Raw genomic sequence first — 26,051 nt, 5'->3', positions numbered from 1 at the left:
GGTAGTGCACAGAGATGATGCACGGAGGGGAGGGTCAACGCATAGAATGAGCCTCGTGTTTGACTCTTTATCAACCTGTGAAAAGAGACGAACAGACGAAAGTCAAATACTGTCGACGCGTAAATTATTCATCTTCCTGTCTTTCTTTCGTCCACTTGTTCCTTGTTCCTCCTGGCTTCGCTGTTAGCCTTTGGACCTATAGCTGCCCAGACCTGAACTTATCAAGTACCATTACATGCTATAGATCCATTCCTCCTATTACCGTTAAGGGAGTCTGATGTAAGCAAGCGGGAACATGAGGATGGCCTTATCTCTCGTCAAAAGTGCAGGTGAGGAGAAGATTCCAGACTGGACTATGACACGTCAGTGGCTTGGGAGAAAAGAGGGGAATGAAGCTTAATCGCTGGATCGTGGCTTCTGTTACGAGATTTGACAATGGTGATCTTACTGCTGCTGGCTTGTATGCGAAGATCACTTCGACCTGCATACATAAGACAGAAAGAAGAGTATCTTGGGCATAATTCACATGTTATAGCTGACGATACATGATGTAGAAAGTCTTATATATCACCTGAGAAGTTAGACCGTGATGGTATCGAACGCATCAATTCCAGACAATGACGGTTTCGTCGATCTCAGAATGTATCTGCACGATGGATGATACATCCTATATGCTGGCGATGATGATGACTGCAACCACTGGCTTCATAGCTTTTACCACCCAACTTGCACGACTTTTCTTCCTACACCCTTCGTCCAGTCCTTAACCCCCTTCCACCACCCTTCATTATCTTCCACCCGGTTCAAGAATGCTGTGAGCCCGCCTCCCACACCAAAATATAATATCTGGAAATTATGACTGTCAGCTGAAGAACGATTTATTTGCGTGAGGGAGAAGATAGCGGTTCCAATACGGTACAATAGCTCACCTTAGCAGCGACCAATATAAACCCATCACCTTGTTCCTTCAAAGCTATGTTCTTCCATTCGTCATCAACTTTGAGATTGTCTAGACTGTCTTCCAACCTCACTTCCTCCTCATGTATTGTATTTTCACCTCCGCCCTGAGCTTGTGTCCGCTTGATAGCGTTCTTGAGAACACTCAATAACGAAGGGTTACTATCCTCCGCATAAATCGTTTCAGCAGTCAGGACCAATCCATACCCTCTTTCACCTTCTTTCTGCAGATCTCCCGCAAATCCTGACCAATGCCCATAAGTGAACTTCAATTCTATATTTCTCTCTTCTAACAACTTTGTAAAGCCTTCTACTAGCTGAGGGGAAAGTACGAGGTTTCCAGGGTTTTCCAAATCCGGAACCACCTCTTCTACATCCTCTTCGTCATCAGGCTGATGGAGCACTTCGGGAGGTAAGTACGGTATAGTAGCGAGTATGAGGTTGGGAAGGGTGACGAGGGATAGTACGAGGGAATTGTAATCCTGTACGTGAAATATAGTCTTGGTCGAGAGGGACGAGCTGGTGGATAATAGGGATCGGAGGAGGTATAGTGTTGGAAGGGCTGTACCGCAGCCTACCTGAACACGGTCAGAGGCAAATCAGCTTCAAGCCTATCAAGGCCATCCTGTGGGGTTGGAATAGACATTTGTCACTCACTTCCAGTACTCTTCCACCTTCGACCCATCTTCCTACACCTTCCTCATCACCAATTGAGCTCAAAGTTCCCACCAAGTCCACACCACCTTCCCAGGACTTCAGTCCGCCCTCATATAATCCAGGTATCAAGTCCGTCTTGGCATCTACATACTCCTCTCCTTGATCTTCCTCCTTCTGACCCTCTTTCGAAAGATCCTCCTCGGATTGCCGGTTGTACAGCTGGAATCTGGCATCAAAGAGATCACGTCGAAGGATAGGAGATTTGAGAAACGGTAAAGGTAGAGGGGAATATGATATCTCTTCAGGAAGTGCTTTGATCTGTCACCATAAATCGAAACAGCTCAGCGCTCTCAGTGTTCAATTGAGTGAGCGGAAGACCGCCTTACCAATTCATCCAACGTTATGTGATAACAATTCTGATCACCTTCGTCTTTGGTCGAAGGCGGAGGGAGCGTCACGGTCGAAGGTCCCGCCCCTGTTTGTAGCGGCACTTGGAAAGAACCATCCTCCTCTTCATCCTAGAAGAAAGATATGCATACATGGAGTCAGAATCAGATCTGGATTGAAAGACATGGACGCTCGAGGGGAAAAAAGCCATCGATCGGATGTAATCCGAATTGCGCGGAGGTAAAGAGATACTGACAAGCTGAAACTCGAACTTGAACATGTTTAGTGGTTCTCTTCCGGTATCTGCACGAAGTGGTATCTTCCTGAGGTCGATGAGCTGATGGTTGAGAGAATTTTAGGTGCTTTTAGACTTGGAGATCATCTGACTACCTCATTGATCTTTTCAACCTTTCTCGAGGTATCCGTGCCTCACTCCCACAGGACTACTCTAAATCGTTTTGGCGGGCATCGCCGATCAGCACCACACCAAAAGCAGGCAGAATTTTACATCATTGCAGATGTGAGGGTGAGTATCAGATGCAGTATGCGTTGAAGTCAGAGCCAAGCCAGAGAACATGAAATCGGATCAGTTCAGATCAGGTTCAATTCCATTTCAGAATGACGGACTAACAAGATGACTATCAAAGCCTCGCGCTCTCCGAGAACATCAGACCAGAAATGCCTTTTGAGAATTAGATCCGTCAACAACTGCCCAGTTTCCTTCGATCCCAACTGTAAAGCAGACCAGCGCGAAGAAACTTGTTTACAGAGAGGCTCAATTCACGTCATCAAGGCTACGCACGGCATTTCACTTACATAAATCCCACCTTCGTTCAACTCACCCATTTAAAGCTCTCTCTCTGCTTAGTCGTAGAGATTTTGCTGGTTTATCCGAAGAACAAATTAAAACCGGCGGAGTTGAACAATCCCTGAAATCGTAGTCATCTGTTTATCGCATTTCGCAGTTCAGCTTCTTATTTTTGAACACTTATTGCCTCTTTCAATATACGATGTGACCACGACTGCGTTCAAGTGAAATTACAGTACAAGCGTAGCTGCCATGTTGACAGTCACATCTGACTTGGCACTAGTATTGAACGAATTCGAGATCAAGATGCTGTGTTCTATAGCCGTTATGAGTAATGCAAAGCGACTTGTTGTATTTATATAAATATAACTCAGTGATCAACGGAGCGTCGAAATATACCAACCATTGAGTATCATTGTACCATCTCATCTTCCTCACCACGAATCACCAGACCAGTAATCATCACGATAACAGACGTAATTTGGTAGAAATTGACGATCAAATCAAAACAAGATGAGTGTCTTCATAGGAACGATACTAGGATTAGCTATTTCCAATATAGCTGTGACACCTGTTCAAGCTGGTTCTACACCTCTAGTAAGGACCTACCAGGGTAGTTCGTTCTTTGATCGATGGGTAGGTCCAGATTCCCTAACACTGCACAATTTCCGTGCTCGTGCTGATTACTGACGATGCGATGTTATGCTACAATAGGATTATTATGGCTATTACGATAACACCACGAACGGAGATGTGACTGTAAGTCAGCGAAGTAACTTACCTGTTTGAACGCAGAATTGTCTTTTCCTGACGCTAAGATATTCTGTTTTTCAATCAGTATGCCAATCAATCCGTTGCATCAAGTAGTCAACTCACGTATTCGACCAGTTCCAATACGGCTATCATCCGCGTTGACAATTTTACCGACGTAGCATATAATTACAAGAGAAACAGTGTCAAGATCACTTCTCAGGATTCGTATGATGTCGGTTCCATATGGGTGTTAGACGCTGTACGTGAATATCCCCTTCATGTTCAACTGCTAAAGAGATGTGCTTACACTATAGATGGTGATTTTCTAGGTTCACTTGCCATATGGATGTTCGGTCTGGCCAGCATTCTGGAGTTATGGCAAAGAAGCCACCTGGCCTGAAGAAGGAGAGATAGATACGATCGAAGGTGTAAATATGGGATTTTCCAATCAGATGGCTCTCCATACTGAAAGCGGGTAAGCACAATATCAATCCCATTTTCAATTCCGAGTTGCAAAGCTGACATTTAGTCTGATACAGATGTTCGATAACATCCACATCATCGTTCTCGGGAACAGTCAACGACACTTCATGTTACTACTCGGATAACGATAATTCTGGATGTGGAGTAACCGACACCAATTACAAATCGTATGGAGCAGAGTTTGCCTCGGCAGGCGGAGGAGTATTCATCACTCAATTGGCTGAGAGCGGTATATCCATATGGTTCTTCTCAAGAGATGATATTCCCGATGACGTCTCTTCGGCAAGCGATTCGATCGATACCTCCAACTTGGGTACACCAAGTGCTTTTTACAGTAATGATGGGTGTGATATAGATAAATTCTTTGGGCCTCAGTCTTTGGTATTTGATATTACCCTAGTGAGTGAATGATCCCCCTGGCAGAACTTTGCCGCCTAATCCTCTCTAGGAACATGTTCTTCGTCTGTGGCTTTATGTAGACGGTGCAGGCTAACGAATATGCGTATTCTTGCAGTGTGGTGATTGGGCAGGTCAATCGAGCATTCTCTCCTCGACTGGATGTCCCGCTTTGACAGGCAGCGATACATGTTACACCACATACGTCTTGAATGCTACAAATTACGACACCGCATATGTAAGTTGCCTAAGCATTTGCACGGAAACTAGGCTGATATACTGTACTTAACTTCAGTTCGAGATCAACAGCTTGAAAGTATACTCTAACACTTCATCATCAAGCAATTCAAGTTCAAGTTCCAGTTCCAGTTCAAGCTCTACCTCTTCTGCCATTTCGATGACACCCCTATCATCAGTAGGCCAGAATACACTGTTAGCGGGATTGGTATTCGGATTGATAGGAGTGCTTGCTATCATGTAAAAACCTACGGGATAGTAATATAGACATATAGAAATGTATAAAGTTATTCGACAACGAAAGAGGGTTTGTAAGAAAACCAGTGAGAATACAGTATACCGTGCAATTCCGAACGGAAAAGAAGGTAATATCTTGAACATGGGAAGTTTTACCATATCGGACATTCAGAAGCTCTGCTGCCACGACTGCAACTTTTCTTTACACATATAAGGAGAAAGGTTTGTGAGGCGGTCTCAGTTTTACAAAGGGTTCGCTCCCTTGTCAGAACCGATTTTCCCCTCCTAGATGCTAACAAAGGTTCTTTTTGAAGTAGGCACGAGCCATGATGCAATGAGCGACTGCTAGAGAGTCATCCTTTCTCACGTGCATGAGGATCACCATTCTTAGAAGCGCTTTCTGCAAACGGAGCAGCTATAAGAGATAACGGTACCTCATACAGTATAGTGGAGTCAGGTCAGACTACTCGTCATTTAGTGTATTCAAGGCTTTGTACTTCAGGCCCACTTGCCGGAATTTCTTATAACGCCACTGTCTTACTACACAATAGGAATCAATCTTGCTGCAATGTCTGAAGCCGACCTTTCAACTTCTTCCTTGTCTGATATCAGTGCTCCTTCATCTGAGGGAGAGACAATCCACGTGGCTGTAAGCGATGACCACGCCCAGCTTCCTTCCGCCCCTATTACGCCTGTCACCACATCGTCCAGACGTCCCAGACGATCCACGGTCAATCCCGCTCCACAATATGCTGAATCGGACCAAGAGGATAGGGGGTCACAGAATGGCAAGAGAAGGAGACTGGATTCAGACGTAGCTACGAATGATTATTACAACCTAGGACATGGAAGTCAAGGAGATAAGGCTGCCACTACAGTGGATTGGGGCAGCCTTCATACCGCCACGTCCGCAGCCATCACGAATGACGAGACGGCTGGAAAGTCAGTCATTGTCACGTTCAAATTCCGAGGTGAGAGAAGAGACAGATTTCTGAAGATTGTCGAAAAGTGGGGCGACGATCAAGGCAGGACCGAAAGTGAACAACAGCCTGACGGAGACGTTAGAGATGCTTCCCAGGCCGAAACAAAATCCCAAGGGGAGGTTCTCAGAGCCGCTGAAATCTTCATCAACTACATGATGGATAACGATGGCAAAAGTTCCAGGTTGTTGGCTGGCGGAAACGACTCTTCTACCGCTTCTGCCACCACCACCATAGGTCACGATGGTCGTGTCAAAAGTACCATTATCAGACATGATGGAAAGACATTCTTGGTCACAGAAAATTGAGACAAGTGGAGAGCAGTAAACGGAATTGTATGATGACCTTGAGGACCATGAACTCATATAAGACGTTGTTTCTGGTTTCCAACCACTGCCACACTCGAGTTTCGTGCTACGTGCACTCGATTCGTACAACGAGGATGGATCTTCCTGTAAGCTGTAAGGGTTTTCACATCGCCGATCCATATGTCCCATGTTTTCCTATGTGCTCAAGATGACGTATGGGGTGGCGCTCTGTCCTTCGGTAGATGCGAGAACTTGCTGAGAGACAGCCTCCTCTCCTTTGACGTAGGTTTAGAACAAAGTCTGTCGATCATATTAAAGGAGAGTAGCTCCAGGTAACAGCTTGAAGATAGGATGGGCTACAAAGGAGGCCAAGATAGGTAGCTCCTTCGCTCTGTTACGCAGGTCAAAGGGAACCTTCATGTCCAGACACCCAGACATCCAGCCTCCTTTTTGCCACCTGGAAGACCTGGGTCTTATGGTCCTGTTGGTGGTGCAGAAAAAGCTTCGTGCGAACCACATCCAAGGCTTCTGTCTGTCAGGTCCACATATAAATATCATGTCCATCGCCGACAGGTCACGAAATCATCTAAACATTCTTTTTGCACCCAACAGCATTTATACATAGCTACGAAGTAGGATACCTTGGGACTCTTGCTGTACCTCCCCACTATCACTGCACTCTCGCTGTTTCTGCTTATCCTGGTCTACCGTGCACTAAAGTGGAGCAGCAATGCCAGTCTGGACGAAAAATAATTGGACGTACGCAGACAGTATTTTTAAAGACAGTTCTCGACCAGACACCGAGTCCTCTAATCGCTCAATAAGTAGTGTAAACCATCCCATTCGACTTGACACCCCGTCTGACGATGATGATGATGACATCCCTCTTAATCCCAACAAAAGGATGCGAGTGGGCCAACAAGCTCTCAAGACAAATTACCACTTATCAGATACGGGTGGTGATACAAGAGCACCATCCAGCTCTATGATTACTCGAGACAGTCTTCCCTATACGGTATTTGAGGCGGAGGCACCTCCAAACTCCGGACCCCACACGAGTACCGGATCAAGATTAGCGTCCAATTCTAAAACCTCACGAAAGATAGGATGCACTTTGACCCGGATCAACCGAGCGGGCGAGCCATGTGCAAAAGGATCTATTTTGAAGTTTGATTTTCAAGCTCCTATTTATCTTGAAGATATCGTTGGAAAGTCGCAAGGTCAAGCAATCAACCTCCCAAAAGGCTATTTGGCGTGTACGGACGATCTGAGCGAGGAAGACCCCAAGAAGAAGGTATTCGATGCGGCAAAAACCCTCATCGACTTCTTGTCAAATGATGATCCCTCAGAACCTATAGGCCTGGTTGATCAAGGTTATGGTACGGGCATCAGCGCTGTGAGTAAAGTGAGGAATCCCAATACCGGAATCATAGGAGTGATAGTCAGAGAGGATGGAAGTACCATTTCTTCCATTCTGAGAGAAGCTTGAAGTCTGAGCGATTTGGGGGTAATTAGATAACGATAGCATAGTGCTCCTGCTCAACCCCCGACCAGGGCTATCTTGTTAGCGTTGATGCCCTTACACATCTGTATATACATACATGCCTGAAAAACGTTATTTCCTGTCCCTATTCCTCAATGATGCATCGAATTTTGCTAAGTAGCTGGTCAGACTGTGTTCATGGTTTTGCATTGTAGTAACAGATTGCGGCCCATTGCCACGACTTGTCACCAGAAATACCCTTTGACCTGTCAAACTAATGCATTCTCCGTCTATATACTTTTGCTACGGATCTTCACATGATCAATTTCCACACTCAAGTGGGCCAGTGCCGCGAGCTGCTCCGCAAGCTATTGTGTGGAGTCAATTATGATACAAGTCTTGCCCGAGCATAGCATGAAACAAGACCGGACTTACGCAGGCTTTCCTTTATTGAAACGGGGACGTCAGGAACGACAAAGGATGGTGAAGTACGGCAAAGTATCGTGAATCACCTCTGTGCGGTGTTCTGTCTTCTCCGCTGGCGTTTCAACAGGAATCGCTCTTGCGCTTTGAGTTCGTGATCTTCACTTGAGACTTATGTACCGGAAGATGTATACAGAATCTACCAATCACTTACTCCAGATAACGAACATCAAACCGAACCCACAAACCACTATTCTTAGGGAGCAGATATGCCCAGAAAAGCATCGAAAGGTGAAGGACCTAAGAGTCCTCTATCATCATGTTGGAGCTTTGACGACCTGGAGTCCATCGATGAGCCTCCTAAGACAGAGATCCCTTCAGAACCGAACATATCTTCCAGTGGTTATAACACTCGTTTTGATGTCCTGATTGATCCAATGACACCTTCTCTGCAGGTAATCAAATCTAACCTCACTTCGGGAAGTAACCGAGAGCCCAGTGAGTTCGACCAGGAATTCATCGCTGGTGTCGAAGGTAGTTTCTCAAGAACTATAGAAGCTACTCGACCTAAACTCATATACAAATATGTGAAAGCCATTGAGAAAGACAACAGCAAATCATCCCATCATTCCCTTTCTCAGTCTCAGCCAATCTCACCTACGTCATCGAGACGCAGTTCATTGAGTTCTGCATTCTCGAGTATATTGCATCTCGATCCGAAAGCGCCCTCAAGTATATTAGATTTCGATACGGATGAGGAAGATATCTGGCATAGTGCTTTGGAGTTTTTCAACGAACGTGTCACCAGAGGATGGAGGAGGATGCTGTGTGATATAGCACAAAATAAATCTCAAATGTGGCGAGATGATTTGCATAGTAGATTGGTGAGGAGTGGAAAAGGGTCATACGACATTTCTTGGAATATAAAGTTCAGGGGTTAGCAGAAGGGTTAGCGGGGCAGCATTTATTGTTGTGCACGATGCATAGAGTGTAATATCATCTTCCACCAGAATATCCGTTTCCGAAGAGTTCTGTTCAAGTATATCATCTCTTTTTGGTGTTTGGATCTGTGTTGAATGACTTAGACAAGAGATCTTGTTCGCCACAATCACCTCAACGCTATGCACTGTATTTGGGATGTCGCACTACTACCTTTCTTCGTTGTCTTTCTCATATCAATCGGCGGAAAATCCTTTGTACAGAGTGATCTGTTATCGGTAAAGTGGGTATACTGTATTCCGCCTTCGCCGATGATGAGTCATACTTATAGCATCAAGTGGTACAACAACGGGAATCGTCCCCAAGATGTGATATATATGGAGCACCAATGATACATATCCTGCTCCAGGCCTATTGTGATCATCTCGTCTTTACTGCATTCATCCCAGGATAATGAGCGACACTGAGGATCAAGCTAAAACGCCCACCCAACAATCTTTCTTCAGCGATGCTACCCTCAATCAATCACATGCTGGACGGTCTAACCTTTCGCTCGACTTGTACACTATTAACGAGATTGGTGATTCATTGAATCCAAGGTACACCTTCATCATAGACCCTGTCAAAGATCCCCATCTGGAGATGACAGTGAACATCAACGGATCATCATTCGACGCCAGCTCAGAAAGGTGGAAAGAGATGGATCACGAATTTTATTCCAGAGTGAACGAGGATTTCTATGAGGATATACTGAATAAACAGCGGAAGATGAACCAGAAAACACTCGATAATCTACGATTTCCCCCAACAACAACCAATCCCCGGACAAGCAGAGAACTCGTAACGAACATACAGGAAAACGTCAAAACGGCGAAATTGCTCTCTGATCATCCTGATGAACTATGGCAAACTACCCTGAGGGATATCCTATCGAACGAAGACAGGAAGATGAGGTGGGCAGACTGGATGGTAAAGCATGTCAATCGATCGGCGGAATTGGCAAAAGAACAGATGAATGATGAGTATGACGATTTTGACGAGTATTGGGATATACGAATCCAAGGTCAGCTCAAACAACCCACAAAGAATAGATTTTGAAGCTTCCGGCCGTTATAAGACAGAGCATATTCCTGTTATACATTTCGAGCTCATACCTATGCATACATTATCCTAAAGAAGATTCAAAGAAAGATAACACTAATCTTTCACACCCTAGAATCTCCAGCCAAAGTTGGGAGAACCTAACAAACAGATCATATCAAGGTCAAATCTTCTATGAGTGGTGATATTAATTCTTCTTTTTTCATACAGTATTGCTAAACCTAAACCAGATTATTTAATTCTTCTTCATAAGCGTTCTTTCCCCTCAAAAACACCGCTAGAGGATACCCTCTTTCTTCCATTTTATCCAAGACTAGCTTGGCTCTTTCCCTATCCCCATGTGCTATTTCAGCTCTAATCATACTTTCATATGTCGATGGTTCTCTATATACGACACCAGTCGGTATTTCAGTCTGAGTATTGGGTTTGACATGTCCAGAAGAAGTAAGGAGCGTAGGATGGTTGTTTGGCGCAGCAACTCCGGAGATTGAATCTCCCATCGAATCGAAAACTTCTCTTGCTCTTTGTATATCACCCGATCGCGAATATCCATTGATTAAAGCGTTGTAAACGTATGCAGTAGGTTGAACACCGGACTTGACCATTTTCTCCCTTGTTGATTCGAGATCTTCGACTGACCCTTTTTGGGAAAGAACGTTGAGCATAGCTTCCCATACGACTGCTTCCCTTATACCATTTGATGAAATGCTCTCGAATATCTCCTTTGACTTTTCTAAATTACCTCCGTGAATACCATAAGCGGTGATGAGACTTGCCCAATGAGTACCTTGGACTTTCACATTCCTGTCTTGCTGGATCTGCGCAAAGACATTTTCCATAGCCTCCAGATCGATAGGCGCTAGTGTAGCGTAGGTATCTAAGAGGAGTTTGTAAGTGTGGGCGGAAGGAGGAACTTGAGCTCGTTGTAGAAGGGTGTAATAGTGGAGGACTCGTGATCGATTGGGTTGTGTTTGGAGATAGAATTGCATCATAGTGCTACAACCAACGTCAGCATGCTTAAGCAGGACTAATTGAGAAGGCTAATTACTCACTTGAATGGAGGTACTCTAGCCTTGAAGTTCGGTTGACTAGCCATTTCCTCGAAGAGAGTTTCGGCAGATTGAGCATCGCCAACTCTGCAGCAGGCGTTCTATCCAAAGCAACGTATGTGTTAGCTCACGTAGTCCCACGAGATGACGATACAACAGGTGAAGTATGCGATGTGTGACTGGATTGGTCAGAGAGAGGATATTGACTCACGATAACAGCTCCGTACGTGACACTACTAGGTCTAATCCCCTGAGCTTTCATATGACCAAACAGCTCCAAAGCAGTCTCCGCCTTTCTCGCTTTCGACAACTTCGATATGATGGTGTTATAAAGGTACAAATGGGGTTTTACGCCCATCATCTGCGATTCGTCAAACAGTTCTCTAGCTACCAACGCATCGTCGGTGGTATCTTTCGAAGAGGCAATCATAGTTGCGTAAGCATCCGCCGAGGGGGCCATACCGGCTTCTACGATTCTTGCACGGTGCATACCAGCTTGTTCGAGGTGTCCCAAATGACAACAAGCAATTAACATGGCATCTTCAACTTGATGCCAATTACTAGCTTGATGCTCTGGTCTAATTACCGAGTTTAATATAACTTGACATAAAGAGTACAATTCCCTGACTTTAGGTTCATCGCCCGATCTCGATAAGTGATCGATCAATTGACATATTGTATTAGGGAACGGCACGGCATTTCGAGTTAATCCTTGTTTGACTAGATCGTAGGCATCCAATGGGGTGATAGGTGGGTTCCGGTGCGTGATCTTCTCAATTGAAGTGGAAAGTGATTTATCAATCCTCAATTTGTATTCCGGTTGACCTGGCGAGGAGGCAGTGGTAGCGCTGGAAGGAGATGTTGGCAGAGTGAAGTCACTAAAGGCAGGTGAGCTACTAGATGATGAATATGTAAGGGATTCGATGACAGGCGTGATGAGTTGTTCAATTTCAGATTCACCAAATATAGGAGTCAAGAGATGCTTAGATCTCTCAATCCCAAATCGATGAATTATAGATTTGATGACAGATCCGACGGCGACATTGTTCTTCCATTGTAAGACAGACTCATCCGCTTTGTTGGCATCTTCGAGAACCGATAAAAGGGATACCAAGGCGTCATCGTAATCTCCTTCATCGACCTGAGCTTTGGGTAGTGCAGCAAAAGATTCGACGAGGACAAACAGATCTTGAGTTGGCAAGTCCAATTTCTCGTTGGTATCTCCAGCAATGAATTTGGCGACGATAGCTGAGGCGACTTCTGAGCGAATTTGAAGACCCAAAGTGATCATTCGCTGCGCCAGAGCCAAAAGAGAGGTAAGGGGAATCTCGGTTTTTGACATGGCCACCAGTGTCTCGCTGAAAGAAGACTGTAAATTTCTGCGGAGAGGTTCTCGAATCACACAACCTTCCAATACCGAGGGTATATCATCCCATCTTCCAGATTTGGCAAGTAGACCGAGATGTTTGTTGACTACCAAGAAATCAAGAGGAATAGTACCAGATTTGCTGAAAGTCTTAATCTCATCCAATATCTGTTCTCTCTCCTGACCTGATGCCTCGGTTGCTCGTACTACCAAGACAGAGTAGATTCTCCATAATCTCCTTCCGACAGTCGTCTTACTGGCAGCCGTGTTGAATTCACCAAGATGCGAAGAAAGTCTTTCCAGGGCATTTTTAGCGTCATCTATTCGACCAGCTTTAATGAGAGCATCGACAAGGCCAGAGTTATGTTCCAACGTCAACCTGTGTGGTGGAAGCTTTTCGAGGTAGTCCGCTGAGTGGAATTTGTCGTACCATTGCAAGGCGAGATCGATTTCACCGGCTTTAGCAAGGTCAACAATGAATTGACCTAATGTTCGATGGGTGGCAGCGGGCGGCCTCGAGAAATCGATTTCTTCGGTGGAAGCGGAAGTAGCAGATTGGACCATCTCTTCGAGGATTGCGAGAGCCTTAGAAGATTGCCCCACAGCGATGAAGGCGCTCATAGCACTTTGCCACACTTGATGTCGTATACCGTCGACCCTTTGGGGGATCATTGCAGGATCAATCGTCTTGGATGGTGGGTTGGCATCTAACCATCTTCGTTGGGCATTTCCGCTTTCTGAACTCTTTCTGAAATCTTGCCAAGCACTTTCAAGTTGTTCGGTATCTTTCGCAGCACCGAGGGCTCGGAAGATCTGCTTGTACAAGCTGATAGTACCGGGTACCCTAAACCTGTGAGCTATGCTGAAAATTTGCAATATCCCTTCGATATCCGGATTCGATTCTTTGCTGATTGCGTCCAGCAGAGTACCATAAACGGATAATGGGAATCCAGCAGCCGAATTCACTCTAGTAGCAGCTCTAAAGAGTTTATGAGCGGATTGTAGGTTTCCTTCAGCTTCGTATGATTTGAAAAGTTGATCTTTCTCAGCAGCAGCATCGAAATCCCATGTTTGAGGTCCAAGCAGCAAAGCTCTCCATTCCCCCCATGATTTTTGCTCTTCCCATAGTCTGACAGCCTCTGATACCTCCACAGCACGTAAAGCCAATGCTCGGATGACAAATCCGTAAGTGACGTTGTTCGGTATCAGATCACGTTCTAATATTTCGTTGTAGATTTCTAGGATTTCGGCGATAGATTGACCTGATTTCCGGGTACCGACAAGGGCATTGAGACATGCGTTGTACGTTCTGATTGAATAACCTTCTGACAGTGGGTACTTTTGCGATAAAGCGGGATCACCAGCTTGTTGATCTTGGGAGAAAGGCGAGACAGTACGAGGCGATCTATAATGTTGGACCAGCCTTTCCAGAAGTGCTACTTCTCCCGAATTTCTAGCTGCCAATATGGCATCGTGTATAGCGACTTCGCTTGATCCGCTATCGGACTTGCCAGCCGATCTATCTTCCTTCTTCTGTTGCTGTAATAGTAATTCCACAGGAGGTTGATCCAATGATACCCTTTCTACCGCCGCGGTTGAATTCCTTCTGACCATTCCTACCCTACGTCCTGGTAAATCACGTCCCGCTAGATCCATCAACACCCTGTTCGGCTGACCAAGCACCCTCGTTGCCTTCGTGGGTATGGCTGAGACTAATGGCTGCGCATCTTCAGCTTCTAGCGATTTCGGTATATCTGACCGAGTTGACAGCGATCTCAAGCCTAATCGACCCCTCGGCTGGGGTATACCGACTTGCCAAATCTCTACAGCTGATGGTGATCGAGTGAGTCCAGCTCGTGGTTGACGAGAAGGTGTAGATGATCGGGGAGGCATACGAGAAGATGAGGCTTCCGAGGATGAAAGAGGGGAGATTACGTTTTGAGAGGGAAAAGCAATCGAACTTCGTCTTCGGCTACCACTTGATGATGGTAGTCCCAGCCTTTCTGATCTTTCAAGTTCTTCGGATCCTTCTAACTCCATGACAGTCACTTTACTTCCTCCAGCCCTACCTTCGATCTCCCGCCTTACTTCCCTTCCAACTCCATCGCTCGGACCAACTATTCGAGTTCGCTTCGACAATCGATGTTTGAGCAGTAAAGATGATTTGTTTGACGATTGATCTTGCAGCTGGTTATCGTCTGAGTTGGATAGGGTTGATGAGGGATCGACTGAAGCTGTCTGAGGCAGGGAAAGAAATGCTCTGGCATGGCCCTGACATGTATAAACCGATGAGCTTTTTTACTTCGATTGCTAGCGGAATATGGTAGCTCAAAGCTCACAGTATAACCCCCTCCAGCTCCTGCATTCCCACCGTATCCATGCCTGCCTGCACTTCCACTTGATCCAGCAGTCTGAGTGGGATTCGGACCTTGAGCAACTAAGGAATTTCCAGAACCGCCGTAAGGGAGATGATGCAGGAGCGAAGGATTGGCGGTGAAGTGATCTGGACCAGCACCAGAGGATTGCAATGGTCGGATGAATGGACGGATGTGAGCTCTAAAGGTAAGAAGAGGGTGATCAGCACAGTGAACACAATGATATATAACATGGGAAGCATGCCATGACATACGTCGCTTTAGTCAACATCTTGCTATGTGTGTATTATCGTGTTATCTCCACTTCAAGAATTCTAACAATTCGAGGTATGTCTAAGATTTCAGTACAAGTTGATGGGAGACCAAGAGCTTTGATTCTGAGATTAGATGTGCAAGGCTGTATAGATGATCGATTTTGCTGAAACGCAAACGAGGATGTGCGTGAGAATGAGTGTAGTGACCTATTAGATTGATATTATGGGTATCATCATTTGTACCGCAGTCCACTCCCGAGTACAGCGCAGGTCGGTCTTGTCCCTGGTATCGATGAGAAAGGTGTAAGATGGGTAGTGAAGAGAGCAGTTCAGCTGAAATGGACTCGATTAGATGGATTTGTGAACGATTTGTGTACATTGCGGCAAGGCAGTAATAATCTGCATCTCGAAGTTTTCGTTGTCTGGTCTGAAAATCGGAGACCTCCACCTGCTTGACCTTTTCCCTTTTTCATTTCCTTCCGATCCGACTCAAAGCCATATTACATAAGCGGAGATATCCTCGCCACCTCGGTGATAACGTATCCGCTCATCCGAAACAGCATACCCGGTTATCCTCGATTGACATTTTGACAGTGAGTTAGGATTGTTATAATCATACCACTCGGAAGTACAACGAGCCGGCATCAACACTACAGAGTTCCGAGCCATTCAAGGAGAGTGATATGCACATCTGCATGGTATGATATGGTGAGTCACAGGGTATGGATACTGACACTCGCGATAATGGATCATAGTACAGAATATGAAAGGGTAATTCCTACTTCTCAAACTATTGTACCACTTCTCGGAATTTGCTATTCACACAACCACAAAGTCAGGAAGTTATCATCTCCTCCTCCACTGAGAGATACCCCTATTCATTTCTTTTTGCCACTCGAGGTCGATTTTTGGCCTTTTCCAGCTGCGTTCTTTCCTAAAGTTAATCAATGTTGGTATTCCCGTCAGCTCATGTTATCGCGGCCGATCCTCTGCGAGTTCATATTTACCACTGGAAGATACACTGATGATGTAAATGGTTAATTAGATCAGCTGAATATCAACGATCTGTCGGATTCTGGGAGACTCACTTTTTCTTGTCCTTTTCATCCTTCTTACCGTCTTTACCATCTTTCTTAGCGGAAGAAGCGGGCTTGGCGGAAGTTTTGGTTTTGGTATTGGTCATCGTGAATAACGATTTTGGTGTATTTCCAAAGGGTAATTACTGTACAGCTAAAGGGCTGGATTATAAGATAGTCAGGAGAAGCTACTGAAGCTATATTGCAAAGAAGAAAAAGAATGTGGGAGACTGTCTTATGTACATGAGGGGGACCTGGTTGCTTGCGTGTTAGAACAGGCTTGAGCGTGCGGGACACGACTTTACTTGACTCATGGTGCGGCCTGTGCGTGCTAAAGATTCAAAATGTGATCACTTCAATACTGAAAGTGGTAATCCACAAAACAAGATGGTTGGCATCAAGTACCGACAAGACAGACAAGTCTTTCGGGCGGAACATGACGATTGTTCACCAAAGGATGCCTGTCCGTCAAGTGTTCCACGTTGAAATCCTAATCAGCAAGAACACTGACCATGACACCTGTTCGATACAATACGATGCATACCAAGCACTGACATGGGAAAATGGGAAAGACGAAGGATTCATTAGCTTATGTCCAGTGTCATTAACCACTGGTATGATCTAGGAATGGAACCTCTAACAACGTCTGCGCAGCTACGATCTGTGGTCCAAAAGGTTTATCAGTGATATTTCTTGTGCCTCCTCTGGCTGACAAAGACTCACTGGAAATCACATGATATGTGGTAACCTTCGAACTCTCCGTATCGACCTGTGGGGAGGTGTCAGCGAGGTCTAACCAGAGTATAACACAGTTATTATGGATCTGGTTTTTTCATGTGCGTTGAGGGGCGCTACGAACGTAATGGCAGATTGTGGGATGTATGCCCCTTACTCAGGCTCTCGCTCATCTTGTTCTTCCGTCCTGGTTGAGGCTGAGGCCGACAAGAGTGCGGGGATTGTCTCTTCGAATTTGGACCATACAGTTTTACTCCTATAGGGTACCTGCAGCAACCTATCAGGGGATATATGATAGTTTTAGTAGCACTATACGAATCAACTCTATTCAACAGCACAGTATCTCAAAGGACATCCCGAAGCTGCTCAGATTCCCGTAGAAATACAGCCAAGGTGGCAAGGTCCGCATTAGCAGCTGAAATGGTTTCTCGCAAGTATCTCCCAACGACCACCCAAGAACGCATCTCAACCCAATATGTTTTCTTTCATGCATTTCCATAACGTTAAAGTGTCGACGAAGCGGTGGATAATGCCATCTCATGCAATTCATGTTATAAGCTCTTCGATACATTACCTAGAAGACGATCCTCCCGCGATTTGGGCCCAAGTGAGAACTGCTCCAAGGAAATAAAGGAGACAGAAGAATTAAACGGTTTTAGTACATTTAACATCTCGAGTCGGATCATCACTCACCTGGGAAAGTCTTGGCCTCTCCGTCTCCGGAAGCTGTTGAAGGATAGAGAGCATCACCTGGTAGATATCGATCAGAATCTGTAGCCACCTTGAGAGGAACCAAAGCGGTGTAATATTTGCCGGAAATGTCCTCGGTTTCCCTACTATCCCCACATACGGATTCACGCTTCTCCTCATCTGCCTTCTCCGCCGAAACCAGCTCTGGGATAATGGCCTCGAATTCGGACCAGAGGGTCTTCTCGCCAAATGAAGTTTCCTCATATTTGCTAAATGAATCTTGATACTTCTGTGTGGAGGTAGCGAGATCACACTCTCCAGAAGCTAGAGTATCTTTGACTGCGGTTCCTGCCAAGCGAGGCTTTCTGGATTTGCTTGTGGTCTTGGCAGCGCCCTGAATGAGCTCTTTTGCGGGGACACCGGAGATATCACTAAGCATGAGCAGATCATAGGTCGCTTTGTCCAAGAAGGCTAGAGCTCCTGACTCACCGTATCGGCGGTGTATGACTCATCTTCGTTGAGTGAGTTTATCAAACGAGCTCTTTGAGCTTGTATCTCCCTGGCCATTGATCGTGGAGCGTTTTTAGCGATGGTTTCCGCCTTCTTCATGAGCACAATATGATCCAGCTCAATTCTCTTGGTTGATCGCCACAACTCCTTAGCCTTGTTGTCCTTCACACCACTGGATTTTAGTATGCTCATCATGTGATCGTACCTCTCGCTGGGTAGAGTAAGACGTTCAAGCTGGTCGGTGTTTACGAGGTTTCGACCATGTTGGGTGACTTGGGTGTCCCCCCATTCGGAATGTTCCCACTGCATGTCTGCAATATCGTCATTGACATATTGCATCAAAGCATAGGCATATGGAGGATCCTCCCTCAAGTTGATCTCGTACCGATTTTCATTCAACCAGCCGATCACTTCGTCTAGCGAGCTTTGTTGCAGCACAGAACCTTCGTCAACGGAGCTTTCCTGCTTAGCCTGCCTGTTTCTGAATTCCGCCTTCCGATCTCTCCTTGCTCTGTCGACCGAGATTTTGTGATCGACCCTCATGGAATCTAAAGTTGCCTGCACCTCTTTGTATGACGCGGATGATATGGGATAAGCATTCTTAAGGTCTACTAATCGATACCCAGTAAAATACTGTTTACCGGCTGCAAGCATGTAGTCCAGGTTGTCTTGCAGACAGCTTTCGAGTTTGGCTCTGAGGTTGGGATCATCAGGGTTGCTCAGTGCCTCTATCCTCTGACTGAGCTGGGAGACCATTTCATCGTTGAAATCTTGATCCAAATCAGAAAAATCTTTGCTTGCGGATCTGCAAGCCTTGGTGACTCTCTCGAGGAGCTTGCCAAACTTCGCATCAGTTTGTTCCCTGCGATTATTAAACATCCTTTCGATCTCTGCCAAAGAGGACATGGCCCCCTTATGGAATAGATAATTGGATACACTCTCGACGCACGTGGATCTGAGGGTGGCAAGCTCAATGACAACATCGCCTGCCACTTTCGAACCCGGAGTATTCAGTGAGTCCAAAAGGCGATCTGCTTCTTCGATGAGGCTTCTTGGGTTTGTATCCGAATGAAGAAGACTGGCCGCTTCGCCAAGACACTCTACCTTTGCGATGTATTCCCTGATTGTCGGTTTATACAATGTTCCCATATCGAAGTCGGACGGGAGTACAATACTTTGTGCATGGTGCATGGTCATTTGATCGATTTCCTCACTTGTCATAGATATGCCATTCTCGCGGGAACCCTTGAGAAGTCTTTCGCACTGTGAATTGCCCATGTGGGGTACCCCCAGCCGCATCGCTGCTAGTGTATCAGGAGGGACACTGTTTACGAAGTCCGCCCGAGTCATTGTTGTCATCGGATTGCTTGAAGACATGTTGCAAAGAAGCCTAGATGAATGTGTGAACTCTGCAGATACTTGTTCTCGATGATCAGGTGTGCCAGTTTTACCTCGAGAGGATTCAATGCTTGTTAGGTTGACTTGAAGACAAGAAAATGTCCGCTGTGGAACATTCACAGACTTATATATGCAGTAAGGCAAATGTCCTACTGCCTTCCAGTGTCAGAACGACGTCTTTCCTCCAAGCTTCTTGACAATGGATGAACACCGAGGTGCCACACGACTGATTACCAGAGCTGTGCTTGCCACAAGGCTCCCTTCTCAACACGATTTTAAATGTGCTGAAGCATCGATGACCATGATTCTCGGTGTCAGAAGCTATGCACCTTGCTTCGGATTGACAACGGACCATAGTACCTGACTGGAGGTGTAAGGAGTGAACAATGTCATCGTGCTAGACCTGGAGTCATACTTGGTGTTCACACAGCCTTCAGGCCCATAATGCCCTAGGGCATGGTGTCATTATTCATAGCTCAGGCGATTGCCATGCACAGATATACATTTCATATGTGTATATGCCTAATTTTTGGGAGGTATCATTACTTGCATTGCATCATGCTCATCACTCCCATGTTGAGCTAATGTGGCACAAAAAGTCCGACATGCAGTACAGAATGTGTGGCTTATCGACCATTCCCGATGCTCACAATGCTAGCCCAGCTTACGCCTATCCAGGGTTATCACATACGTGTGAGGATCTACGATCAACGGGGGAGCCGATCGGCAGAAAGTACTCACCGGGTCTGATGCGAGATTGCCTATTTAAGTCCTGTTCGTCTGCAGCTAAATTCGGAATGAGATCAGTGGTACGCAATCCAATCTGAAAGTATTCACTTACACTCAGGGTGATCAATCGGCCCGCTGGATATCTCCTCGCTGCGTTGTCTCGATGCTTCTTTTGGGGTCTCACTAGGCTCCTCGGCAGGGACGTCAGCCGACTCAAGCAGGGCAGGCAATTCGTCGCTGAAATCAGTCCAAAATCTTATCTTCGCTAGACTCGACTTCGAGTATTCCCTGAAATATCCATCAAAGTTCTCTCTGACTCGTTCCCTCGTCTCTTGGGAATAAGTGCCATTCACTTCCATGAGATCCAAATCCGCCTTCGCTGCAAATGTTTTCATGGCAGATCGGACTTGATCAAGACCTTCTGGAATGGTCTTAAGACCAGCCCATATGGTGTCTCTTTCTCCCTCAATTGATTTCCGGATTTTTTTCATAGTATCGCTTGCCACCATCTCAGCAGATTTGATTATAGAGGTATTTTCATCTTCCAGAGTTCTTAAATGTTTATATAATTTGTCTTTGGTCTTGTCTGCCCTTTCTGATTCTAGCTTATTTACGATCTGCTCGAATCGCTCACAAGGTATCGAACCCTGGAATCCCTCAGAAAAATTAGGATCACTTCCGATTTGGGACTTCCATAAGGATTGTTCCCATAGCAGCTTCTCAACCATTGTGTTGACATACTTGAGGAGTTTCAATTCCTTATCAGTGCCCGCCTCCAGATCAAGCTTATATTTGTACCTGTTGACGATGGTTTTCATATTCTCTACAGTCCGTGGTGACAGCAACTCATTTGCTGTCGGGACGGTGATTTCTTCGACCTTCTTCTCAGAAAACTTGTTGTGCAAGTACATCTTGCTGAGATCTAACGCCTGTGTTTGTAATGACTTCATTTGACTAGATAAAAATTCACTGTTCGGTGATACGACATCTCTCAACCTTAATCCCCCCAGCATCTCTAAGCCGATATCCGTATCTTCACATGTGAACCCGGAGTGATATATCGCATCGATCCTCGACCTTGCATGAGGATTCCTTATATCATACAGCTCTTCGAGATCCTTCTCCGCTTGATGGAGCTCTGCCTCTGAAGCTTTGACTTTCAGTTGTACGAGTAGACTTCGGACCATCTCACACGAGCCCGAGGCTTCCATCAGAGACTTTCTTATGCCCGCATCATTATCCTCACCTTGGTCAAACTCTTGGAGACGGTCATTGAAAATCCGGACATTCGAATTTAGAATTTCGCCTATGCCGTTTCTTGTCAGGTGCCATGAAATCAATCTATTGCCCTTGAGACGCGAACTCACTAATCTATCATAGGCAAATTTTGGACGACCTTTTCTTGGGTCCCAGCTATCTTTACTCTGAACTAGATGCTCAAGCTGTTGGATGATCAGATGTTCTCCAGAAGATGTTTGGTCTTGAGCCTCACTCTCAAAGGGTTTTACAGCCTGTTCAAAGTCTTCTTTTAGCTTTAGCACTGTATCTGTGTAGGTGTTTATGGTTTCAGCGTCCGCGGTCTTGGCATCAAAGTCGTTGCTACCTCCTGCATTAACTATAAGTCTGCTATGATCAGCTGTCAAATCGTCAATGTGGGATTCCGTCAAGTTTAGGCGACCATTTTTCGAAGCGATGACTAGCCATCGATGATTAGACGGAGCATATTCCTGCATTTGTTGGAGAGCAGGGTGGAGAATTAGTGAAAGCGTATCAGAGCTGATCATTAGATTTTTCACGCCAGAAGATCGTGCGCTTGAAGACATCTTTTTCTACTTTCAGTGGGCTGAACCCCTATGATCCCTCCCTTCGGTGTCAGTACTGTGCACAGTGAGATCTACGGCGTTGGCTTTAAGTACTACAAGTCTAGGAGGACCATATCTTCAGGGGTGAACCTTCGTGAAAACTTCACAACTGGCCCTGCTCAGCACCTGGTCTTCTTTGGCATGAAAGGTGGGTTGTCTGGACTGACCAATGAAATATTTTGGCTGCTCAAGAGTTACAAAGGAAAGGGGAGCCTCGAAGACCGAAGGTGCATCGCTCAGGATAAATGCAAACATCTTCAGAGTCCACTATTGGGTGCACTTTTCATGATACTTTGGGTGCTTTTCAGGAGTGGGATGAGACGATTTACTTCGAGAAGGCCTGTTATCACAGATACATGACTCTGTGCCACTACGCAAGCTGTAGATGTTTGTGTAACGAGGGATCTGTAGGCCCCTCCATTTATGGAAAACACGCTATGGGAATCATGTTGCCCTCTGAATTGCACGGCAGGTTAACGAACCCACAGGATTGCCAAGAAGCCTGATGATCAGCGAAGTAAACCACATGACCGAGCAGAGTGATATCATAACTCAATGAAGAGTAACAGGTAGGGCTTATAATGTTGACGCATCCGGGTATGACACAGTTGCTGAAGGGGATGGACCGTTGTCAAAGGGTCTCAACTGGTGGACCTTTCATCTGATGTGATGTCATGATTCTTACCGGACCGCTGCCCCAAGAAGTTTGGAGCGTCAACGGACATCAAAAATTGTTATCCCCACCAAGTTACAGTAGAATATAACTTCTGTCGTACCTTACAGCACGCTCCTCACACTATCACTTTTTCGTTTGATTCTCTGATTATTCTCTGAACCCCCCTGGTGACCGACGCTATACTTAGGTTGGACTGACTACAAAGTTCATCCAGCACGAAGCTACCCATCCCAACATGTCTGCATTCAAAAAGGAATTTTACGATGATAAGTCTATAGAGCTCCTCGCAGATTTGGAAGAACGATTTTTGGAAGTACAAAAAAGTCATGCCGCCCTGACCTCTAAGGCATTACGAGAATCCCAGGATGCTCAGAAGGCTGTTAATGATGCCATCCAAAACGGAGTTGTATCCCTGCACAACAGAGATAGGTTAACCTATGACGGGAACAAACTGCTGGGAGGTATGATGAACAACTTCCTGGGCCTGGTTTATTTTGGCAGTAATGAATCAGCGAAACTGACAGAAGATCAGATGAACAATGTGAAGACGAATCTCGAGATTATTCAAAACAAAATGCAACGCAAGTCAGAAAGATGGAGATCCTTCTTCGGGGACACTGAAAACCCATTGGCAGAGCTTGAGATTGGGACGAGGACTTTGCTGGAAAGTCTCAAAGGTGATGGTGGCTCTCGTCAGAAGCCAGCGGAGTTGACAGCTTGCTGGGCCATCAAACATACTATCGATGATTTACTGTCTGATCTGGAAGTAAGGAGGTCTATGAGCGAATTCTTAAATGAATCGAATGCTCAGCAATTGGAAATGGGACGAACCCTTAGAACAATCACAACGACGCCTTTGAGGAATTTAAATAAATTAAACTCATTGGAACGTGCTATGGAAATGATGACGGACTGGAAAGAAGATTACGCTCGATACCTCCGAGCCTCTCAGGCTCTTAGCAATACTCTTAGCGGACTGTACCCTAAGCTCTCAGAGGAAGAGGCTCAGAAGGGTCGATCTTTTGCTGACGAGTTCCGTCAAGGGTCTAAGGAATTCGTCGAAAACCTGGAACACGAACACCTCATGGGAATATATGGATACCGAGAATTACCTCCCGAACTGGTCAACCAATATGGCGATGATGAGAAAACTGACGAGAAGGCTAGAGCCGCGGAAGATCAAGTTGTCACTATCTTACGTGCCACCCGACTGGATGATTTAAGATCTTTCGATAAGAAATTGAAGATCGGTTCGCCGAATGATGCGGACACTGCTAAGAACGCTGACGATACAGACGATGAAGATATGATGAGGCGGAAGACCGGCGAATGGTCTGTCGTACGTGTCTTACCTTGTCGTGAGGGCACACCCGCCGTGGTGTTCTCAGCGGAGGATTTCGGAAAGAGAGCGAGGAGAATAAACTATACCTTGAACATCAAAGATAACCCGAGTCGATGTATCTCTGACATGAAGAATCTCATCCAAGAAGGAACCGCAGTGTCTCAGTTAGCCACAAAGCAATGCAATTCCTTCATACGTTTCAACCATTCCTTGAAGACAGTTCTACCTAAGAAGGAATACCGGAGTCTGGATGAATTGCAGGAAGCTGTCTCTTTGCTAAGAACAAGATCAAAGAGGAAACCTGGATTGAAGCTTGTTTATCATGAGCTCAAAGATATGTATAAGCAGATGTCGGAAACTGTTTCATCATGCAAAACGGAAATCATTGATAACACTGAAAGATTAATTTCGGAAGCTGAAGCCGGAGTGAGATGTATCGAACAAAGCAACCTCACAGAGATGGATTCCGATGATCCATTGGTGAATTTAGCCAAGGGAGCATTTTCAGCCAAATCCAAGCTAGATCTAAACCATCTTTACAGACTCAAGAGTATGATCTCAGGGGACGTTCTCGATTCGGAAGGTAAACCTCTAACTCACATGTCGAGAAAGACGAGATTTGGTCTTCAGAGAACATATGATAGGTACAAGAAGGCCATGAGTAAAACTCCGTTCAAAGATGTACAAAGCCTTTCGGACCTCGAGTTCACCCTTGAAGAAATGGGTGATTGGCAAGAGGAAGACGAAGCATATTTTACTTCGGCTTTGAAGGAGTTGCCAGTATCTGAGGATGAAGAAGAAGGTGAGGTGTCGATTTTATACGTCGGATATGGTTCGCTCACTAAGGTTTGATTGGCTTTCTCACGATAGGTGCTGTTACTGCGGAGAGCGCGAACGATCAACCAAAGCAATGTGAGTTTCCACCAATCTTAAGTCTACCCATATATATTCGATATGTTTCGATGACTGACTGGATACTTCTTCCGCTTCCAGATACAAGCTGGGCAGCCATGCTGAGGAACTCGACAACAAGAAGTTAGCCTACCGGTGACCTGCATTACGTCTCAGCACATATAATTTCTGTTTCTGGGTTTTCCAGTATGTATATATACAAGACCTTTCTGTACTATCCATCATTAAATGTATAATTTCATACACGACACAATTTCTCTTTGCATGCATCCGATATTTTTGTGGCTGCCAGCGTGAATACATTGAAATGAGGTAGCAGATACATGCGCCTGAGTCTACACGAACGATGCGTTGCGTTGCGGGTATACATGATATCGGTAAGAGGGAAGAAATATGAGACTTGAGAGGAGTAAGGATATTTCGGGATTTTTGGTTTCTGCAAGGGCAGTTGTAATTCAAGAGAAAAAGTACAATTAGCAGATGCGTCTGACGTACAAAAGCAGGACTGATCGGAGAGAGTGACTTTGACTAAGTACTCACAGATATCATCAATATCAGCTTCCTCGAATTCGATACCTTCCTCTTCTTCCTCTGAACCAGCTTCTGCATTTTCGACCAAGGTGAAATCTTTCAATTCTCCATAAGTCTTCAAATTACGTGCTTCGTCGGCGGTGTATTTGTGGATAACATCCGCTCGGTCGTCTTGGAAATCACGTAAGGAGAGAAGGATGATGTCGCCTACTACGATCCATACCTATGGGTTGTGAGGCGATGGAGAATACAATTGAATATTATGATTGATTGTTGTGATGAGAGTGAGATGAAACCAGTTGATGGGGGTGAATTGTGGGGTAAAGATGGATAGTCCATATCATGTCATCAGCATTTTATCATTTTCATAGTGGCAAATCGATATCTGAAACCCTGT

The 26,051-nt window shown here is 45.4% G+C and overlaps 10 protein-coding genes across 10 annotated transcripts; 6 read left to right on the top strand and 4 right to left on the bottom strand.

The window, feature by feature from the left end:
- Window positions 1-714: 714 nt before the first annotated feature.
- Window positions 715-2,281, bottom strand: L199_000992 (uncharacterized protein; the record flags this gene model as incomplete). The annotated part of the gene is made up of 5 exons (XM_064886749.1): window positions 715-846; window positions 930-1,535; window positions 1,615-1,932; window positions 2,001-2,132; window positions 2,258-2,281. 5 exons carry the CDS (start codon window positions 2,279-2,281, stop codon window positions 715-717), a joined length of 1,212 nt encoding a protein of 403 aa, XP_064742821.1.
- Window positions 2,282-3,322: 1,041 nt separating this feature from the next.
- On the top strand, window positions 3,323-4,922 carry L199_000991 (uncharacterized protein; the record flags this gene model as incomplete). The annotated part of the gene is made up of 7 exons (XM_064886748.1): window positions 3,323-3,445; window positions 3,524-3,568; window positions 3,648-3,821; window positions 3,892-4,037; window positions 4,102-4,444; window positions 4,560-4,679; window positions 4,737-4,922. 7 exons carry the CDS (start codon window positions 3,323-3,325, stop codon window positions 4,920-4,922), a joined length of 1,137 nt encoding a protein of 378 aa, XP_064742820.1.
- A 561-nt stretch (window positions 4,923-5,483) lies between these two features.
- L199_000990 (uncharacterized protein) lies at window positions 5,484-6,203 on the top strand (the record flags this gene model as incomplete). Its single annotated transcript, XM_064886747.1, has 1 exon — window positions 5,484-6,203. The coding sequence occupies one exon, from the start codon at window positions 5,484-5,486 to the stop codon at window positions 6,201-6,203; it is 720 nt and encodes a 239-aa protein (XP_064742819.1).
- A 904-nt stretch (window positions 6,204-7,107) lies between these two features.
- L199_000989 (uncharacterized protein) lies at window positions 7,108-7,692 on the top strand (the record flags this gene model as incomplete). Its single annotated transcript, XM_064886746.1, has 1 exon — window positions 7,108-7,692. The coding sequence occupies one exon, from the start codon at window positions 7,108-7,110 to the stop codon at window positions 7,690-7,692; it is 585 nt and encodes a 194-aa protein (XP_064742818.1).
- A 686-nt stretch (window positions 7,693-8,378) lies between these two features.
- On the top strand, window positions 8,379-9,050 carry L199_000988 (uncharacterized protein; the record flags this gene model as incomplete). The annotated part of the gene is made up of 1 exon (XM_064886745.1): window positions 8,379-9,050. One exon carries the CDS (start codon window positions 8,379-8,381, stop codon window positions 9,048-9,050), a length of 672 nt encoding a protein of 223 aa, XP_064742817.1.
- A 451-nt stretch (window positions 9,051-9,501) lies between these two features.
- On the top strand, window positions 9,502-10,146 carry L199_000987 (uncharacterized protein; the record flags this gene model as incomplete). Its single annotated transcript, XM_064886744.1, has 1 exon — window positions 9,502-10,146. The coding sequence occupies one exon, from the start codon at window positions 9,502-9,504 to the stop codon at window positions 10,144-10,146; it is 645 nt and encodes a 214-aa protein (XP_064742816.1).
- A 224-nt stretch (window positions 10,147-10,370) lies between these two features.
- L199_000986 (uncharacterized protein) lies at window positions 10,371-15,210 on the bottom strand (the record flags this gene model as incomplete). Its single annotated transcript, XM_064886743.1, has 6 exons — window positions 10,371-11,145; window positions 11,202-11,299; window positions 11,410-14,417; window positions 14,526-14,835; window positions 14,904-15,120; window positions 15,194-15,210. 6 exons carry the CDS (start codon window positions 15,208-15,210, stop codon window positions 10,371-10,373), a joined length of 4,425 nt encoding a protein of 1,474 aa, XP_064742815.1.
- Window positions 15,211-17,689: 2,479 nt separating this feature from the next.
- Window positions 17,690-19,110, bottom strand: L199_000985 (uncharacterized protein; the record flags this gene model as incomplete). Its single annotated transcript, XM_064886742.1, has 2 exons — window positions 17,690-18,088; window positions 18,184-19,110. The coding sequence occupies 2 exons, from the start codon at window positions 19,108-19,110 to the stop codon at window positions 17,690-17,692; spliced, it is 1,326 nt and encodes a 441-aa protein (XP_064742814.1).
- A 1,118-nt stretch (window positions 19,111-20,228) lies between these two features.
- On the bottom strand, window positions 20,229-22,154 carry L199_000984 (uncharacterized protein; the record flags this gene model as incomplete). Its single annotated transcript, XM_064886741.1, has 3 exons — window positions 20,229-20,272; window positions 20,344-20,388; window positions 20,444-22,154. The coding sequence occupies 3 exons, from the start codon at window positions 22,152-22,154 to the stop codon at window positions 20,229-20,231; spliced, it is 1,800 nt and encodes a 599-aa protein (XP_064742813.1).
- A 950-nt stretch (window positions 22,155-23,104) lies between these two features.
- On the top strand, window positions 23,105-25,251 carry L199_000983 (uncharacterized protein; the record flags this gene model as incomplete). The annotated part of the gene is made up of 3 exons (XM_064886740.1): window positions 23,105-25,013; window positions 25,082-25,123; window positions 25,205-25,251. 3 exons carry the CDS (start codon window positions 23,105-23,107, stop codon window positions 25,249-25,251), a joined length of 1,998 nt encoding a protein of 665 aa, XP_064742812.1.
- Between the last annotated feature and the right edge of the window lie 800 nt (window positions 25,252-26,051).

Source organism: Kwoniella botswanensis, chromosome 1 (genome assembly GCF_036426115.1).
Source record: "Kwoniella botswanensis chromosome 1, complete sequence".
NCBI classification, from domain to species: domain Eukaryota; kingdom Fungi; phylum Basidiomycota; class Tremellomycetes; order Tremellales; family Cryptococcaceae; genus Kwoniella; species Kwoniella botswanensis.
Note: the sequence above shows the minus strand (reverse complement) of the source record. Positions and strands in the feature narration are given on the sequence as shown.